General features: G+C 39.0%; 2 protein-coding genes and 1 long non-coding RNA gene across 3 annotated transcripts in view; 1 reads left to right on the forward strand and 2 right to left on the reverse strand.

Annotated features, from left to right (window-relative positions):
- SIFR (SIFamide receptor) overlaps nt 1-21,551 on the reverse strand; it is a 58,879-nt gene that overhangs the window by 6,862 nt on the left and 30,466 nt on the right. Inside the window, exon 2 of the mRNA XM_033347451.2 lies at nt 12,283-12,382. Within this exon, the coding sequence (XP_033203342.1) occupies nt 12,283-12,382 (100 nt within the window). The remainder of the gene's footprint in view (nt 1-12,282; nt 12,383-21,551) is intronic.
- LOC143303619 (uncharacterized) lies at nt 55-3,243 on the forward strand. The gene is made up of 2 exons (XR_013060126.1): nt 55-158; nt 1,745-3,243. It is a non-coding gene; the product is annotated as an uncharacterized LOC143303619 (long non-coding RNA).
- Nucleotides 2,718-5,589, reverse strand: LOC117164425 (uncharacterized). Its single transcript, XM_033347452.2, has 2 exons — nt 5,480-5,589; nt 2,718-3,463 (listed from the first exon to the last, which is right to left on the reverse strand). Exons 1-2 carry the CDS (start codon nt 5,489-5,491, stop codon nt 3,221-3,223), a joined length of 255 nt encoding a protein of 84 aa, XP_033203343.1. The 5' UTR covers nt 5,492-5,589; the 3' UTR covers nt 2,718-3,220.

Here is a 21,551-nt window from a genome sequence, read left to right on the forward strand (position 1 = left end):
GGGAGCGCACGAGTGGGAGTGAATAACGAAGACGACACAGCTTTCGGCGCGTGTATATAAAGAGTTCGATTTCCGTAGAGCTAACAGCAGTATCGACCCGCGTCCTTTTCGTGTTTGCCTACGGAAAAGCCGATAAAACGTTTAACATGTTCAAGCTGGCAAGTATATCCATTATATGTATACCCTATATGCGCTTACTTACTACATGTACGGGGTAGGTGAGTATCTGTTACGACAAACGATACCGATTTTAAACGGTTCGTGTTAAGTAATATACGAAATCGGTGAATTTGATAGAATATGTCGTAAATTCCTACAACGTTCGTTTCTCATTTCGACCAGATCATTACGTTGAAAGTAGGTAAATCAGTTATTTTACAGAATAATACCCGTACTCGTTATTATTTTCGAATAACGACATTTGTTTCATTTTGTAGTAGTTTGAGCGAGATACTTTACCTTTTATTTTTCATAAAAAATTTTTAATTGCATCTAGCGTCGATTTGGACGACTGCACCGGATCTCTGGTACTTTTATAAAAATACCAATTAATTTCGTTCGTTACAACACGAGTACATCAGCACGAGTAGCATTTTTACACTAACTTTCGATACACGTTACATAATCAAGCGTAACAATAATAAATTGCCAAACTTTTGTAGATAGACGATTTGAAATTGTTTCTAATACGATAAATGGCAAAATAGGCCAATCCCGATTAATATTGCCAATAAATTTATATGTTTTCAAATTTACCGTTAATTTGAATAACTTTGATTCGATGTGGTTTAAAAAATTTTGTATTAAAACTATTTATTATTCGAAAGATCGAGTAAAGTATCGAGATAAGCGATGACGAAGAAGATACGAGGAAGCAAGTGAAAGTAGATCGTTTACGGTCAGACACTGTCTCAACCGATGTACTTTATTACCGACGACAAATATTTATATCTATCACTTGTAATCTCATTTCTCTACAATTATGATAACAAATTTAATCTCAACATCGATGTTAATAATATTATCTATTTTTGGTTTAAATACTTGAGTTATATTTAAAACCGTATTTCGTTGCGGTGTACTTGACAAACTAATCAAATATCGCTGTTCTACCTAGCGTTTGTTAACGAGATCGACAATGCTATATCTTTCTCGATATGGACAGTTTTATTTACTTACTCGACTGTGCTTCACACTTTCGTCGCATGGTGAACATTAAGGATGCAAATAACGGTCGGTTTAACGAGACTACTCCTACAAATCTTCTACTAATTTGACAGTTATTAATGGAATAATCGATACATACGTGTCAGCGATGAAAACGGTAAGCTTTAAACGAGCTACGAACCATGCGAAAGAAATACTGTGTTGTCTGTATAAACTATCGATTACTGTGTTTACAAAGCTATAAAGTGACGCATATATACGAACATCGATTTATACATAGAATAATGGATGTTTTTTATAAAGCCTCTGTGATACTTTCGTCAAATAAATGGGCTACTAAACGAAAACACATAATTTATCGTTATTTAATTTCGTAACATGTATCGTTCCGTTTAAATTTATGAGGTATAAATAAATCTGGTATAAATCTGTTTCGGTCCAATGTTCGGTCCAAGGAAAAGAAGCGAATACTTTAAAAATAATAATTTACTAATAATACGTTGGAAATGTAAATATTCGTATGTGGCTAATAATAACTCCGAAAGGATACAAAATAACATGTTTCTCTTATCGACAGATTGTTTTGCTGGCCATGACCATCTTGGCGGTATCCGCTGTACCAGCTCCAGTGCCGCCAGTAATAGCACCCCCGCTGGTCTACTGGCATCCTTACGCGAAGGTGTTACCTCTACACACCGCGACTCTGCCTCTATCCTACGCTCATGGCTACAAATGGTACCACCCAGGATCCGTGTATCTCTACCGATGACAAAATCAAGCCAATTTCTTCACCTGTGCGATAATCTTTACGACTAAGGATTATACACCACAAAGGCGACAATTGCGCAACGAATAACTTCTTGCCGATTTGAGATGTTTAAAGTAAAAGTTTAAAGTAAAACACGCGGTAGCCGCAACGACTGCAGTAGAATCCAAAGCCATTTCCCTTTTCCGGTTAATTTCACCGTCAAACTCGTTCGTCGTCTTTTATATCGACTGTAAAATCTGCGGGATGGTTGGCAAGCGATGCTTCACTCGAGTTCCAGCGTATCGCGAACGATGGAAACGAGAGGAGGCCGCCGATACGAGATTCGACAGCGTTGTTCGCAAGGAGAAGCATGGAAAATCTAAAGGGACTAAAGGGGAGAGATTGTTCGGGATAGTCGTAAAACGGAGGAAGGATCGTCGAAGGCCAGATTCATGCGAAAGCAGGGTGGAGACGCGTACGTCGTTTACGGGGATGCGTCGTTTATATGGCCATCTGCGTGTAACGGCGCGACGGTGCGGCGTTCGTTTCCCGCGTCTGCGACTGCAACGCGGACGCAAAGTATCTTTGCGTGTATCTTGTTTTATCGTCGGATAAGATATATATTCTGGAAGCGGGGTGAACGCTCGAGATCGTGGGTACTTTGTTCGAAACTTTACTCCGATGGAGTTGCTTCGTCCCGACAAGCTTCTTTTGGTGCGTGAAATCGGAGAAGGAACATGTTGGAGCGATTGAGGAACGAGACGAAACACGGTGAAAAGTAGAACGAAACACACGAATCCCATTGTTTGTTTTTTTAAATAAAATTTTATTAAAATTCCATATGACCAAAGGGAAAGGGTCCTGGATGATGGTGCAATGATAGAGATGCGAATGTCCGAATTGCGTTGATGATCTCAGGGCGGCAAATGGTCGCCGAAAGGAAAGAGACCAGCCGATTCTGACGCGATTCTTGATCTTTGGATCGCGTCGCGGATCGTGTTACCGATCGTGTCCCGAAAAAAGCTGGACATCGTCTCGATGATCAGGAGATGACCAGGAATGAAACAATTGATTTACTAGTTTTCCCGATTGTGGCTGTTCTTCTCGCTCCATCCTCGAGCTATGATCTATCTTTCCCTTCGTGCTTTTTTCCTTCAATTTCGCTGCTTCGTTTTTTTTTTGCCTGGTTTGGAGGTGGGGACGATTTACGAGGGATTAGAAAGGTGTGTGTATGTGTGTGTATGTGTTTTCTAGGGGGGCTGTCTCGTCGTGACTTGGTGGTAGTAAGATAGAATCAGTTGTCATCTAATGCAAGCCGTGCGCAGAAAGGAGGGGCAGGGGTGCGGCGGTCAGCACGGACTTGGTGACGATGGGAGCGGTGCGGACGATGGGGGCAACAGGCTGGGCGATCACGTGGGCAGCTGGTGCCAGAGCAGCGTGCGAGACGACCAAGGGAGCCGTAATTGGGCCGGTTGCGTGTTCAGCGATGATGCCAGTGAGACCACCAGGGGCAGCGGTAGCGACAGCCAGGACGGCGGCGAGAACAGCCTGTGGGAAAACAGCACGTGCGATTCTTAGTTTACCCCTGGCTCTTCTCTTACCAACCCTTAGATCCTCGATCTACGTTCTTCTACCGGCTTCTTATCTTCGTTAATAGTCGTAGCACAGTGCAGTCGTGTATCTAATTCGAGCGTTAATCTTTCAGCGATTATGGTCTTACGTGGAAACAAAGAGAACGCTTTAATCGCGTTAAGTCGTGTTCGAGACCCGCATTTGTTTACCGGTGTCCTTGGAACCGCCGGCGTGAAAGATACAAGGAAAAGGCTAAAGTAAAAATGGAAAAGTAAATTGTTTCGAACGATCGGTGGTTCTTCCGACGGTGATAATCATGGCCTAGAGAAAAAGATTCTTGGACGATCGGAGACTCGCAGAATGAATTGACCGATATAGATTTTGTTTAGTAGTTTGATACTCCTTAGTAGTTCGATATGCTAGTTTGAAAGCGGTATGATTAAAAAAAGAATAAGCGAAATATCCAACGGCGATTAACGCTATTTCGGGGATGATAGAATTAGTACGCGTCTGTTGATCGTAGAATCTCACGAAAGACCGACTGCTTGATTAAATCCATACGGCTGGTCCGCGATGACCTTATTCTACTTCTTCTCAAGCATGTTAAGCTTTTATGCAAAATCTGCACGATGTCCGTAATAACGTCGACACTATCGCGTTACATTATATCAACCAACGATTAAAGAAAAATTTCACAAATCGATCTGATCGAAATGTACGAAAACTTACTGAAAATTTACGTTACGTACGAATCAATATCGGTCTTCAAACTTATATTTCTATAACACCGTCTATAACACCGCCTTGCTCGAAAAAATCGCATGGAAACGTGCAGATCGGAATAAAACGACGTAAAGCAAGTGTCGTGGACGAGCGGCACGCGAGCATGCGAGTACGCGAGATCGGTTTCGAGCCGGGGAAAAAGCGAGAGCGCGGTGTCCGTGGTGCGGGTCGCATTCCATTTTGTCTGACTGCGTTCGCGACTGGAGTTGGCCAACAATGTACATGCTTCAGTGGTTTCGCTCGTTCGCGTAGATTTTTGTGACCGGACGGAAACGCTGGTGTCCGTCCGAGTGAACGTACAACCACACCGATGTATGTGCTCGGAAAGGTCACGGCGCGATACTTGACGCGTTTGCCGCGGGAATCGAATGCTTTATCGATCAAAGAAGATCAGAGTGAACGGAGGAATTTTCCTCGCCGCGACGTTCCACGGTGATTCGATCGAACGATTAGCCAGTCCTCCGTATGAATGTGCTCGCGAATGCGGTTAATATGCAAATTAGCCGAGGAGGCCAGCCTCACCGACGAGAAATTCCGTTTTGCGTTTAGAAAAATAGGGAGAAGCTGTAGAGGTATCTCGAGAATCTAAAAATTTTCCAAAAAGAATTTCGAATAGAACGATTTTGCTGGACGTTGAACGAGAAATGTAAAGGACGTTTGAAAGTTGTCTTACAAATTCATAATGCGAATACGAATGCATAATTATGCTATACTATAGGTAGGATTATGTACTATACGCATTTGAGAAAATATTAGTGTTTCGTCCACCAGTTACTAGCTAAGGTATCTATCAAAACGGGTGAAACTGGTATAATTTAGCCCCCTTGTAATACTTTTGGTTAAGAAGACTAGAAAATTTATACAATTTTCTAATCGGTATGCCTGTCTCGAATACGTCAAAAATTCCAAGATCGAAGAAATAACCAAAGGGTGAACGAAAGCCGTAGCTTATTCGTACATGGTCTATTAAAACTAACTTGAAACCAAATGAAACTTAATATCTATCGCTGCTAAATTATATATAGCCGTTTTGTCTTGAATGGCTCACGTATGCGGTATATCTATCTGTTCCAAGTGAAATCGTGCTGGTTAGAACCGTTTCGTTGTTCGATTTCGCCCACCCACGTATCATCGACAAAGTAAAACTCTATTTATTTAATCTAGTATAGCGATGGAAATAAGTAATATAAAATATGATATTCTTCTTACCAACTTGAACATGTTGATTGGGTTGTGGGTTGCTTGTTTACTTCTCGAAAGTAGGTAAGCTTATGCTGGATGTACCGGGCGGCGGTCCTTTTATACAAAAGTCGGTTTTAAAAAATCGCTATAAATTTGATCACGTGGCCCTCCATTCGACTGTCTGACGTTATTCATCGGCGTGTTGAGTCAGCCGATCTAAGAACGGAGGTGGGGTGCCGTTTAGCCAATCCACGTTCGGTATCGGCTCTAAACAATGCGAATCTGGCCAATCACGCGCTTTCAACCCCTCGCGATCGGTTCTTGGGAATTGGGTTAAGACATTTCGCGTGGAAACAGTTTCGTTGTCTGTGTAAACGATACGAAGGTGTGGGTCACCCGCACAGACCCTGGTTAGGTCGGGGTAAGTGCAACAACGCTAGCTGAAAACATAAAGCCGCACGCTCTAAACGCGGACTGATTTCGTGAAAAAAATCCAGTCAAGGTCTTCTTCGGCCTCTTTGCGCCGCTCTATAGGTGTCAAACACATCCTTGGAGAGGAATCCTTCGAGTTTCTTCGGGATCGAGAATCGTTGCGAAGCTTAAGGTACCGATCGGATGTTACACATATGCATAAATTAACACCTGTCGTAAGATTTTTACGTTCTCACCTTTCGATCAATAGACGGTTGACTCAAAATAATTTTTGCTAACGTTTATGCGGAGCTCGGTATATGTTTCCTATAGGGTGTCTTAAAATTAGTGATCAGCTGTGCCGTGAAAGGATTAGCATTAGTGTCTATACTTTTAGAAAATAATTTAGTGACACGAGTTCTATGTGTAGAAAAAAAGAAATAGAATTCGCGAGGAACGAATTTAAGACGGATGTCGCTAATCTTTTTTCAAAAGATGCCTATCGTTATAGATTATCGATCTCGTACAAAAACCAATAGCAAACCAAATATCCAAGGAAGTGGATAATATAAAAATTAGCTGAAAGCACTGGGTGTAATACAGAAAACGATACTACAGCGACAGCTTCCACTGATCCACTTTCGTTTTATTCTATGGTCCATTATCAATCACACGAAAGAATAAATTTGCTATGAATTAAGGAGAAATTCACGCGGAAAATATCAAATATACGTTACCGATTGTCATGCATGATCGCGATACTCATGGAACTTTCTTATACCGATTTAAATTCGGTAAACGTGATATAAAAATTGTCGGAATCGTGAATTCCATATTTAAGGAAGATTCGAAGCAGCTTCTGCTCTCCATGTCGCTTTATCGCAATATTAAATAAGGCTAGAAATACGCAAGGAAAATCTGACACGGCGTTGCAACCTGTCTAATACGATTAGCCTTTCTCAATTATGAAATGTAGAAATATAAGCTTTCGATATTATTACGTGGTTCGAAAATTAGATACCGTTACAAATCGGCATATTACACTTTAAATTTGTCGAAGGTGAGTGGAGAAAAACTGAGGTTTCAATTTTTTTGTGCCTGAGATTCGGGATACGAGTTGTTTAATTATCAGACCGTCCACTGAAAAACCCGTCTTTCACGGTCATTTATTACCGTGAAGTCATTTAATTCGTAATATGACGTAAATTCTACTTCACACCCATTACTTCATACAAGGTCTAATGTCGACTAAAGGAAAGTATTTCCGATCAAAAGGAGTCGCACCTAAGAGTACGTTCCAATTTCCACCTTATTTTTGTTAGATTTAATAGGAGTAGAGCCTTGCTTCGTTATACTAGAAAAGTGGCGGAATCGCGCCAACTGGCATCGTCTTTTGTTACGCGACGAATCACTGCCAATTCTCGATCTTCGATCGCTTGGTGATGTAATCGCGTGTAATCAAGAGCGGGTTATTCGTTCTCTTTATTATGCGTGAAAGACCAGAGTCTCTGGACGTGTAACAAGTGTGGCGGGTGTCGTGTGTCAACCACGCGGAAGTCTGTGTTCGAAATATGATTGACTTACGGTGAAATGGCCGGTTTACTGATAAAATGGAACAAGAGCTGGATTGCTTATCGATATCAAATGTGAAATGCGATACCGCTTAAAGGCATCCCGACGTCTATCCTATCTTCCAGACTATGTAGATTATAATATTATTAAATTCTATCACCATAACGAGTATTACGTAATACATTTTTGTAACTTAAACGCGTTCGATTCATTTTTGCACGTTAAAATTTTTCCTGAATGCATAAACAATAAATATCCGTTAATCTGTCACTACGATTCAACGAAGCAGCCAGTAATAAGGCAGCAATAAGGCAAGCTTGTCTGTACAAACAGCGCAGTACTTGTATATACGTAGATAATTTCTATTTCTAGTATTTTTGTTCAGCGTTCGGTGTATTTTATATTTTAAATTCTCGAATATTAAACCGATCGAAGCGATTTTTATAGATCTTCAAGATCTTGAAAGCAGAAAGGATAGGAAACGGTAACAGTCGTATGCGATGCTTATAGAAATTTGTATAAGTTACAGATACTTTATAGGTTACTGTAGAATAAATTGAAAGTAAAACATGCTATACAGTTTGCCGTAGTGTATTTTTAGATGCAACAAGATGAAGAACCTTTCATAAATCTTCGATTCTTTCCTTTCTTTCTCGAGTAAGTAACGTATCTCTTTGGTACGAGCAACGATTACATTATAGCGTAGCAACGTGTCTTACGTAACCTAGTCGCAGCATTGAAAAGACAAAGGGAGTGTTCCAAATCTATCTTAACCCCGCCGTCTATATCAAGCTGTAATAATATCGTTTGAAATTGCTCGAGACGTGAATTTGTGGGCATAGGAGGAGGAAGTCCACGATGGATTCGTGTTAGTGGATTTACACAGGTCGATAGGTCAGCTGCAGCTTCTGTCGAAGATGTTCGCGCGGATATGAGAACAAGACTGGAAGATGTATGTATTTTCGTAGTTGGCAGTTCGTTCTATAGACAGAACAGCAGCAAGAAGCAAGAAAAAGAGGGCGAACGAAGGTAGGGAGAGTAATGCGTCGCTGCCCGAGGGTTGATCGAAGGCTAAGACAATTCCGAGTCACGGATGCTCCCTTTTGCCAGGCAATTTCAGTAAGATCGATCGCTTCCGAGGATCGTGTAAAACTATTTCGTGATACCAGTCAGGTCGTCTGACGTGAAATTGATAGAAAATCATTTATCGGGCATTTCACTGGATCTCCAGTCATTTCTTCCCTTGGTATTCGACGTATTCTTAATCGAATTTAAATTTCTTCTTTTTTTGTGTCTCGTTTATCGCAATTCTTCTTTTCCTTTAATTGGCCATTCGTTGTCGTAATAATCATAATAGGTTATTAGCGACTCGTATAAGATCGTCGGTCGAGTTTCGTAATGTTTAGAGTGGTTGATTTTAAAAATTCGAGTAACTGTAATGCCTGATTTGAATTTTTTAAACTATCCCTTATAGACAAAGAACTATAATACATGTATATATCACATATAATATCAAAGTACGATCTACCAGCTGGAAATTTTGATAGTTAACCCGCTTAAACTATTCAATTAAAAAAGAACAAAGTCGATATCTCTAAGGGAGTAGTTCGTGACGCTTTAAGCCGGCTTAGAACGAGCGACGTTGCAAGAACAGAGATACGTTCTTTCGTCTTACAAAGGAAGAATACATTCTACATATGTATTTTTTCGTTCTTTTAATTCGCCGCCGCTGCGGCGTTTCTCGTCCGCGTCGCGTCTTGTTTGGATCACTTTGTATATCAAAGCTTCTCCGAACATTTCCCGATGATCGCGATAAACAAACGAGCGCCAAAGAAACTCAACCAGACAACGACTTCCTTCATCAATTACGTGCATGAGTTAAGCAATTGAATCGCAAAGTGCGTTCACCAAACGATGCCATCCGCATTGCCCTCTTCACCGTATCTAACATCTTGCGAAAAAAAGTGAAACTCGTCCAGGTTATTGGCTTCGGTTAAGCGTATATTATCTTTATTGCAACACTACGAGACTTATATCGGTTTGAATATCGTTAGTACAAAATGGCTGCTTCGAAACACGGCTCACACTTTCTTCCTTCGCTTTGCTTCGAAAAATTTCGCTCAGCGTGCTTCGCGTTTTCAGAGAAAGGAAAATTTAAACGTCGCCGAGAGACGACACGAAACCGTTGGCAAGGTTCGCGAACGTCACCAGAATTCGCGAACGATGCCAAACGTTTCGTTTTAGATGTAAAGAGGAGGCCTCGAGCGTCTAAAAAAAAAAAAATTCTATTCGCGAGACGCCTGGCGTTCCTTTTGTCTATCTCCTTGCTGCTGGCAACAGGCCATTCGGATCGTGGAGAACGATAAAGGCACCGAGGTAAGAGTCGTCGATCGATTTTATTCAATTATGGATGAAGTTTACAGGATTACAGAAAATATTTATAATAAATAATAAATTGATCGGAAATTCTTTACTTCACTTTACCTTTATAATATCTCAGATGTAGATATCGACAGATAAAGAATAAAATTATTTAGTCTCTATTGTTATTAATATTATCAATACTATTTGCTATTAACTATACTGACTAATTATAACCGATTGAAGATTTTTCATATGATAAACGTCATGCGTAGGTAATTTATCGGATGATCAAGTAATTGAGGATCGTAGTTGGCGAGATTATGTAAAGATCGAGTAAAAGAGGCTCGCTTTATTCTTCTTATCGATGTGTGTATGGGAATAATTTTGTAATATACGTATCATGGAAATCTTTCTCTCCCTAGAGCTAGATCCTGTTCGTCGATTAATATTAATATTCTGTCATATGTTTCGTATACTTCTTCTTTTACATTTGCTATTATTTCATTACTTGGACAACCTATTTTTTTATCACTTTTTTCATATCTGCATCTCGGTAATCGTTTTTTCCTGGTAAAAGTACTGGGTGTGCCATAAAGTTCCATCGTTTCTTCGAATTATGTTTACGAGACACGGCTCTCGACTTTGTCTGAAAGCTTCGGTTTGAATTCTCATTCGACCTGATTTTTCTGTACAAGAGAAATGTAAAAGAATCTGTGTCATTACCCTATTCCTAAAAGTTTGATTCGACAGTAAACATATGAGTGGATAAGACGCATTTACGACACGTTGGATCTTTTACAAAGGCTAAATGGAAATAACGTTACCGTTACAGCAGAAAACTTCTTTCTACTCTTCTGATTATCTTCTAACGTCAAAACGTAAAATTATTAAACCACCGAATGAAAATATCTTAATTTTCTGATTGGAATGCCGCTCTTCGAGAATTTCTGAACTGTATCATCGATTATTTTTACAACGGTGTCAAATAAAATTTTTTCGGTGGATTAAGAAGCTTATGAAATGCTAGAATAGGATTATAAAAAGCAATGGATTCGTACAAGAAATTAAATAAAAGAAATTTATGTTCTCATTCTGGAAATAAACGTTACATTTTCACCAATCCGATAATATCTTAATGTCTATAAAATGTTGGTCCGAATTTTTCGTTTTTATAGACTCAAGGTTTCGCTTTCTTAAGAAATAACGAGTGGCCATTCGGTGCTATATTTCTCGTCATACATTCTTATTACGATGTTAATGGAAACACCGATTACGAGCAGCTAGAATGTCATAATAACTAGGAGGTACGCGGCCGAACATACGCGTAACCTCCCATAATCCAACCTATAATTGTTACACATGGCTACGTAAATGAGAAATAAATATGTCAGGGAAGAATATGCGTTAATGACGTCTGCGATTTCTCAACATACATGCGACAATGCCATATATTCGTTCTCTATCTTGTTTTCTTTTCTAGCTGCAAGGTGTCTCGATAACAAGGTGTTTCGCACGATCGAAACCGATGATTATTTAGTTTTTCTTCTCGCGAAGAAAGAAGACATAATCGGATGTTAGAAACGAGGGACTGGAATGAGCAATCCTTCGTTGAAACTAGTTGCTTGCCGTCAAACGCATAGTTCATATTTTATATTCATACGAATTAATATTTCGTAGATAAGTTACATAGATTTCAGAACTTCCAACGGTGTTCAAGCGAGTTGCCATTAAACGCATAGTTCGTATTTTATATTCATACGAATGAATATTTCGTAGATGAGTTACATAGATTTCAGAACTTCCAACGGTGTTCAAGCGAGTTGCCATTAAAACGACATTATTATATTAAGATCACGTTATTAAGACACGCGAATCCGATTTCCAGGAAATTTCGAGAAGCACTTTGTTCTTCATTTCGGATAAAAACATCCTCCTTTTTTTTTTATGCTATCTCTTAGTGGTTCGAGTAGCTAACAATAAGGGTTGGTCAGTAGTTGCTTCTGATTTATTACGATAGAAAGAGGGGCAGAAAAACGAATGGGAGTTATTCTATTAATTTATCGCAGTTTGTTGTGCCGACGCGGAACCAATAGACTTTGGATACTTCCATTTCGAAGATGAAATATGGATGAGAAATTTTATCGCTCTGACCGTCGCTGAACACAATGTACTCCCGTACTTCGTAAAAGCGTTGTCAGTCGAAAGGTTTTGAGAAAAGCACCATCAACGAAACAGTGTTCCATATCTTTCGATCTGCTTACTTTTTGAAGAGAAAGAGAGAGAAAAAAGAAAGAGGAAAATGTATGAATTTCAAAGGAAACTATTTTTTACGCGAAAGAGAATCTATGAATGTTCGAGGATAAAATGGGAAGATTAAAACGACTTTTACAGTAACCATGCGTTGTATATCGAATGTCAGGCGAGCGTCGGCGAACATGGATGAAATCATTCTTTGAAAAGTTCAATGTACATGTAGTACATACCTGTCCAAGGAAACCGCAACAAGGCTGTAGACAGAGGCCGCCACGGAAACGCCTTGTATATAAGCGACGGCTTTACACATGAACCATCCCAGGAACCATGCTGAAACACAAGTTCACCGTTTATCGTTCGAAGTCAGACGATCGAGTAAAACTGCACTTTTCGTTGAAAATGACTTCCGTTCTTTTTGGAGAGAAAAGGAAAGAAAGCAAAGAGAAATGTGCGTCGCAAAGTTGTTCTTTCTGATAAAAGTGTGAATGGACATTGTAAAACTTTAAAATAATCATAATTTGTCGTTTGAAAGTTTTCAGATACAGGAAAGAATTCCCCGATTTTCAGTAACAATTTCTCTGTATATTAACCCTAGTTGAAATTATTCCAACTTTTCGAAAACGAATGATATATTTCGCTTTCAAAAGCATAGGATTCCTTCCTAATAGTCTTACTCTTGAAACAATATACCTCGTCTTATTCTTTCGTAGAGTAATTTTGCATCTTCGCGTGGTTTTGCGAAATATCGTTCTCAAAGTGGAAACACGTTTCAAAGTCTGCAGTGATTTACATGGATGTGCTATTATTATTTGATGTTAATTGTCCGGGAAAACTGGTTTCAAAAACGTAAATGCAGAGCGGTTAAAACACTTGCATAATAACGAATAGTAGATATGCACTTACGTATGTATCCGCGTGTTGGATACAGCGCAATGTCGTATAGTAATTGCATGTCGTTTTAAAGCTTCTCGCAATTCCTTGTTATTTCGTTATCATGGCGGCAAAAACAGATTACTTTCGTTCTTGTAACTTTCTTATGAAATTTTTTTTTTCGTCACGCAAACTCTGCTCGCTCGCGAAGGAATCTAATTAAGAATTCTACTATCGGACGCCGCGTCGTTCTGATGGGCTTTAATTAACAGTTGTTTCCATAATTTCATCCTTTACAATAATTATCGCAATAAACTGTATAAAAGGTTTTCTTCTGGAAGTCGTTTTCTTTGCGCGTGTTCTGCGTAATTAACTAATTGACAGAAAATTCATATTAAAATTAAAAGATGGTGTAGCGGGTTCGTTAAAAAGTTTATGCGTATATTATAAAGAGTGTTTAACGCGGATCAAGCCAAAGCTTCAAAAGGATAGAAGATAGAACAATTTCGTTAAACAAAATGAAATGGTTTCTTGGAAAGTGGAGGTATTTTTAAGATTTAAAAATGATCTTTTACGATGTTAGGAAAAGGAAAATGACAATAGAAATTGCGCGTCTTTGACGACGACGAAAAGTACGGACGTCTGCGACTAACCGTAAGAGTTGCATACGTGATAATTTAAAAAGCTGCGCGTATTCAGAATTCTATTTAAACGGACAACGCATCCACTGTACCAACCTGGTACACTCGTGCAACCGTATCGGATGTCTCGTATCGAATAACATTTACCCTGTAAAACTCAGTGTACCATATCGCAAACTCCAATCGGAGCCATTGCATCAAGATGAATTCGAGTCACGGCGTATCGAACGCGTGCCGCTTTGATCGGATATTAATTGCAGGATGCGACAACGTCTTTCGTACGCCTTCGGGTTCGATGTCTGGATCCCTGATGGGTGATATTCGTGCAACGTCCCATTTTTTCCTCAGCGGATGTCTGGTCGAGGAGCGTGAAATAAGCGAGAGATATACGAGCAACGTTCGAATGGGAGGACGTGAAACGTAGGAATAGGTGTCGTTATTCCGCAGACCTGGATTTTTGACGCAGGCGGCGTGCACGATTATCAGCTGGTTACGTGTTCGATGGAATAAATAATTATCTCGCGCAACGCTTGATCTACGGCCTACGGGAAGTTCCTTTCTCATGTATAAGGCCTCGCGCTTACCCTTCACTTCGCAACACAATACTTTCGGTGCTGGACTGCCGCTAAAAGGCCACACAATCGGCATCGACGTAGCTTGAAAGGACTTGCTATTCGAACCGTTTCGACGGGAAAAAGGAACTAGCTCTTTGCACGCCGATTTCCTCGCTGTGCGAATGACGTGCTGCTTCTCAGGGGAATTTCGTGCTGGCTGTCCGATAGAAGCTACGTTGACGCGTGAAAATATACGAGGAACACGAGAGAAACATCGTAGAGACGGTTTTCTGGAAATTGATTAGGGTGAAGATGAGGAGCTTTAAGTGGCGTATAATAAATGTACAATAATGATTATACGTATGTATACAAGAAATATTTGTAGGTTTAGATACGCCTGCACGTTGATTAAATGCATAAATTGGAAAATAGAAAAATGAAACGACGATATTTTCTATTCTTTATGTCACCTTCTTGCGATAAACGGATTCGTAGAAGCGAGTCGTTTGTTTGTTGAGAATCAAAGATCGGTCGTGTATTTACGTATGTAATGAAATTAACAAAAGCGAAGTTGATCAGCGTGGCTTCCGAAGTCCCAAATATTGGAAAGAATACAAATTGCGTTCGTTGTTTTTTATTTTTCCGGGAGCCGCGGGTGTATTCGTATGGGAGAAAGAAAACGCGAAAGTATACTTCGAAGAAAGAAAAGAAAGAAAGGAAAATGCAAAAGTATCAGAAAAGACGCCATGTTTTGCCTTTGTATGAAAGCCCATTATCGACGCAGGCTTGCGTACATATCGAAGATGTGGCAGTTCCGTGGAACGAATCTGCAATGTCACGTGCATCCGTCGCGGAATCGAGAACGAATCTGGCCTGAGAGTTTCGCGAAATCCATCGAAATTCGGGGCTTACTCGCTATCAATCGCATCCTGACAATCTGACGTGTTCCAACTTTTCCATTGAATAAATTTACCTCTTGTATGCAAGCGCACGAAACCTAAGGCCGAATCGTATCAAACTCGAAGAACTCCTACGTATTGTTTTCGTCTCGTTCGTGAATTTCAAACGGATGCTGCCTGTATCACGGGAGTAGAAACCGACGGGACGCAGCCACCGCTTTATCGTAATTAGACAGCGGATATTTGTGCAAGTATCTCATATTTTTATAGGTACAAAATATTGAGCAGCAGCAATAAAGTAATATGATATCGAAGAGCTTATGTAATAAATAAATAAAGATGGATCAATTTATTCAAGCAGATACATATTTATAAATTTTACCGATTATTGGCTTAATTATCTGCTAAAAGATTGAAATGATATATTAATCGTTTCGACGTAACTCTATGACACTAAAAAAAATTAAGGCGCACATAAATAGAAACGTGGAAACAAAGTGGAGGATAAGAGGAAAGAAATTCGTAAATTATAAGATCGATTCAGAAGCAAGCATAATTTGCAATGTGAATAATTTTGTGAACATGTTCATGCGCGGCGAAAAAACGGGGCAACTTTTTACGCATTCCTCGTGCGATTAACGCGAGATATTATCGGCTATTAACGATAAATGCTGGCTAGAGTAACGGGGCTAATTCCACAGCCACGGTCAGTTTACAAGATACAATCGGAGAGAAGGTTATTACAACACGCGTCTTAATTGCCACGCTGTTCGTTTCATATTATTATATAATAGTATCTTTTTGTTTCTACGTACACATATGCGCATATATACCGTGATTTGGCGAATTAAAACGACCAAATGTGATATTTGAACAAGACGCTGTAAGTAAAAATCGAGAGAAAACTGGTTTTAAGGAATCGATTGGTCTGAAAAAAGATTATAATTACGTATACGTGTAATTATACGACACGTACCTACTTATATGTAAATTATATGTAAATGTTTCGTTAGACGTTTTGTTAGACGTGTATCTAGGTAGGATAATTGAAGTGGGAGGACAAACTTCTAATTCTTGTTTTAAGAATAAATTAACTACTATTTAGGATACGATAATTAAAATATCCTCGAGTAATGTTTTATGTAAAAAAAAAAACCAGTCGCGGTCGCTTTCACCCCACGATCCGTTAGTTTCTATAAAGAGTCTATATAAAAATTTCAACATGCAACAAACGGGATAAGAAGTAGAAAGAAAGCGATTCTGGAAGAATTATGAAAGAATCGATAAATAGAGAAATCATGCATGATACGCGAAGCGTTATGACTGCGAATATCTAAGAATCTCTTCTCCTTGAAACTGGAATTTTTGAAATCATAAGAAGCAATTGCAACTTTGAAAACAGGGTCAATTCGGACAAATGTTTACTGGAATTTGTTTCGTTATTTCTCTGCATCGTATTCATCCTCGAGTTACGTGTTCGTATTTTATAAAGCATTTTGCTCGTATGTTAAGATACACGGCGCGTATCGTAGCGTATATCATAGCTCGTTTCCATTGCGACTAATTTACGATTGTAAGATTCTGTTTCCGTTTCACTTGTGTTTGCTCTATTAATTGGTATTACGATCGTTGTTTAACAGAAACGTGTTGTCATAATGATATTTCGCAAAGTATCGCTTTACCGAGTGATTTATGAAATGTTTTCGTGGCATTAACGATCTCTGATTCGTTCTGATAGTTTCAAATAATAAGATAATTACTATAGAGTATTTCACTTTGTTTCACGCGATATTTATTACGCTCTGAGGTATCAAAGCGTTTAATTAACTCGCTATACGAGATACTACGTTAGAATATTGAAATAACCACTACATACTTTGGAATATCAAAATCAAACGATATAAAACATTTGCTGCGTTTTTGAATATTCAAATATTGGTTATGACTTAATTAATATGTAAAATTGTGTAGCATAGTCTGTAACGCGTTCAGCTTTATGCTAACGTTTTATGAAACTGTCGGTAGCCTTAACGATACTATTTTATTTTAGCTATTAAAACATTTTTAAATCGTCAAATCCTTCGCTTTTGTGCGAATTAATATTCCTTTATATATTTTCGCTATGGTTATTAGAATAGTTTCCATTCTACGCATTCGTAAGAATCACGAAAGATCGATATGACGAACTATCGCGAGAAAGATTGCCAATTGCAAGAAATCAAATTATTGGTCATGAATTATTGGTCAATGAAAGTATTCGATTCGTTCGAGCATTCGATTTCACTCGTTTAAGCAGCCATCTGACTGATCAATTTTGCTGCCACGTTACCTGCTCCAAGGATGGATAGATAAACGAATTAGCATTCGAACGAGCGTGCCAGTAGCAGCTTTGTTTCGCCCATTAAAAATCGATCGAACAAGAAAGGAAAGGGAAAGAAATTTTGAGAGCAACTATTTTTCCAACAAGCATTTCCATCGACTAAAGAAGAAACTGATCGACGCTCGAAATATATTTCTCTTTATATCGTTGTTTTGCTCCATTTAATTTGCAATTTTATATGATATTACGTAATCGATGATCGGTCTATTCAAATCAATCAGCGATTAACCGTTGTTATCGTAAAATGTTCAAAGGGCAATAAGTTTGATCGCATTCGATATCCGTTTTCAATTTGTAACAGTAATTAAGATCAAACGAATGAGTGAATATAAATGATAACAATCTATTAGTGTATATACTTTGATAAATATTCAAACATATCGCGTCGCGTGGTTAATGGACGACACGATATTAAATATTTGATTTCTCTCTGAAAGTGAATCAATGTTTTAAATTGCGTCTCAACTAAAATAATACTTGGTCGAATCTCGATTAAAATTAAATATCACGAAAGAGAAACCGAACGATTCCCGAAGCTCCATATATTTTACTTTAATTCAAAATTCGTTCGAGTCTCGAGTAGAACGTATTTCTATGAACACTCGCAATTTTTAATCAGTGGAACATTAATCTCACGTTTCCCGGGTGTACGCGGAATTCCGATTGTTCTGGCCCGATGCTGAACGGATGATGCTGCTGTCTGTACATTATCATGCTCTATCCATAATTTGTTTGCACTTCTTCACGCCGTCCAAAATCTCTCCGCCCAATTACGCGAGCCACCGATCAAACGGAAAATTAAAACGATTAGACTGTTAACCTCCGTCGGAAACAACGGAACCGGCAACAGCAGGCGATTTGTAATTTGGCGAACGATCTCTGGCCTAGAAAAATGATTAACGCGAGATCGTGTACTTCCATTAGTTGACGATTCTAATGACTAATTGCTATGCCTCGTTTCGTAGAATCGAGAAATAAGGCGCCAAAAATATAAAACATAATTTCATGTGGAATACGGCGAAAAAGGACATAGGATGACTTAGTCTGGCAAATTAATTGAAGCCGAATGTCTCGATTAGCGTATCAAATGGGCGTAGGAATTGCAGGGATATTTCGAGTCGAGTAAATGACAGATTCACTCTGGCACAGGTTTCCAGTTACCTACTCGAATTCCAGTGGCTTCGATTAGCTTGTCATTCTACTTACGTGTATCATTTCATTCTACCTACCTTAGCCTTAGCCTGGTTATTTCTTGCCGTTATCTCTTTATTACTTCCTTACTTCTTACCTCGCTAGCAAAGCTTGTTCTTTTCATAAATTTTGGCAAGTTGGAGAAGATTGAAAAATGCGCATTTAACGTTATCCGCCCCGTTTCGTGTGACTTCAGCGTAAGTACGTTATGGTAGATAGGAGACGAAAGAAGAAGGCTACGAAACACCATAGATTCGAAGGCAAGAGGTGGAACAGATTCGATCGAAAGGGCAAAGTCATGTACGCCTGTAAATTATGTAGGTAAATGTGAAAATTTCCCGATCGCCTGGAACCTTAGTTTCCTATGCGCGTGCGTTTCTACGTTTCGCGTATTTTACTTTCACCGTCTACGCTCTGGTGGACACCTCCACCGAACCTGTATGCACCGTTCCACGGAGATAAAAGGGGCCAGCTCGGTCAAATAAACGGGCAAACGCCGGAGAACGAACGCGTAGGCAAAATGGATCTTTCCCCTCGTAACTTTAGTTACGAGCCTGTTGCCTGGTAATTCGGACAAATGTTCTATCGATACTTTATATTGAAATTATTGTTATATCGAAACTTGTTGCATAGGAATAACCTTCGGAATTCTATCGCCAAGTATTTGCACGATAAACTCGATACTTGCATATTTTTACTTTAAGACATCTGGTTGCATTGCCCCCTTTCTGCTAACTTTTCTTTCTTATAAACTCGCAGAGACTAGCTCGAAGATGAACATTTCCTCGAAGCATTCGTGACTTTCTTCCATCTCAGTCTTTAAAGGTTGGTTTAAAACAACTTCTTACTCTTCTTATCGGTTTGCCAATTGGCTATCTTTTGTAAGGTATTATGCAATACGTGTAGGAAATATAAAAGGGAAATATAAAAAGAATGAAGAGGACCAGACGAAAACTGTGCAGAACAGCAAGTAGATTATACGCGAAGCGAATACACATGCTCGTAATCTATTCACACTGATCTGATCTAATGCTTATTATTATAAACGTCCGCCTAAAATTTATTTATAGCAGATCTAATGCATTTTTTAGGTCGATTAGTTTTACTTTTTCTTTTGTTACGGGGTAGCAAGGAAAAGATAAATTGTTCTCTATCGTTCTCGCGCGTAATTTCTTCGCAGCAAAATATTTGACTAAAAAAAATATTTATCGCGTGTTACATGTATGTATATGATCGACGGAGAAAAGATTGGAAGAATCCAGCTCGCTTAAAATACAAATACGGTATTAAGTTCAAGGAAACACTTACGAAAAACTCAGTCGTTCGTATTTATATTCACTTCGTTCGCACGTATATCTGTTCTGACAAACAAAATGTGTTTTCGAAACAATGCAATGTAATTTATGTTCTGAAACAGTTGTAATAAACGTACTTCCATTGCGCAAATGTTCCTGTTTAATATTCCATTGGATCGGAAAGACAAATACAGCTGTTGAATATGTGCAAACATTTATATCCTGCGACAGTGATCTTCTAATCTACAATACGCTCGTATAGTTTCAGATACGTAAATTTATATAATCGTAGAAATCAAATTTCTTGAGAATATGGAAAAAGAAAAAGAAAGATAATAATTGATATATTAGAATATTAAAAAAAAATTCCAAAGAGCTCGATTAAATTTACCGAACCGATTTGAATGTATAGAATGCCAATTTTTACAACTTTTGTCTCCCACTCCCACTGATCGCTCAATTATCGAATCTAATAAAAGTATATCATCAAGCACTTGCGATCGATCAATCTCTCAATATTTTCCTTATTTATTTTGCGTTATGCCAGCGACGTTATATTCTTTCCATCGTTTCAGATCTGTTTCCATTTTCAATCATCGTCGGTTATCGCATCAAATTTTTTTACATGTAATTCAACGTTGCACGGTACTTTGTTTTTAATTCCACCATACGTTTATTTAATTCCGGCGACAGGTGTTATTATTACGCGGTTAGCTAGTCCAAAGGAGGAAGTTGAAAAGGAAGAGAGCAACTTGATAAAGGAACGAACGTAACGAGAGGAAAAAGCGAAACGTGTAGAAAGTGATCGTTCGACCTGTATGTCAGTTTAAAGATCTGAAACAGACACGCTACATCCTACGCAAAAATGAAAGAACGAGACAGGAATAATTGCTCGTACAAACTCTTGTACGCAATTACGGTAACGAGAATGTGCGGTACAATTAAAAACACGCCTAACGTAATTACGAGAACCCTTTCGAAAAGATCTCCTGTTAAATGACCAGTCCTCTGAACAGCACGTAGAGTCCGCAAGATAACGTCCTGCCGTTATTTTGTAATCACTCGTTCTATTTTCGCACGTGAATGTTACATTTTCCCATTAATTTATACCGACTGCCTTCTATTTAGAATATTTTTATCGAATAAATAACAGTCGTTCAACGTTCACGCTCTTATCATTTTGCAGTTTGAATTTTGCCCCAGACTATTTTGACTATTCTTCGCACATTGATTGTTCAAGTACATCGCGGAACCATTATGAAAACTCGGAATTGTTCTACCGCTAAAACACAATCGGTATTCAAGTTTCTTGGCCAAACTCCACAGTTTCCGCACAGCCGTTCTCCTATCCACCGGGAAGTTTGCCGAAAACGACGATCATGGGGATCAAGGAAGTTCAGAAGGAGATTGTATCTACGTACCGTTTATGCCCCAGTACGCAGCTTCGATTCAGTTATCCCGGCGATATAATCTTAACAAAAGCGTTCTAGAACGCGCGTTATGTGTCGCTGGTTGTTCGGTTTCACCTCAGTCCATTTCTATTGATCGTGACACTCACGCCTCGCGATTTTTCCTTAAACGCTTCGACGTGTACGCGAGTTGTATTTTACGGACAAACATCCTGCGGAGATACGCGAGATTCCCCTCGTAAACAGAGATATTGCCGAAA

The sequence above is a fragment of the Bombus vancouverensis genome, chromosome 15 (genome assembly GCF_051014615.1).
Source record: "Bombus vancouverensis nearcticus chromosome 15, iyBomVanc1_principal, whole genome shotgun sequence".
In the NCBI taxonomy this organism is placed as follows: Eukaryota; Metazoa; Arthropoda; class Insecta; order Hymenoptera; family Apidae; genus Bombus; species Bombus vancouverensis.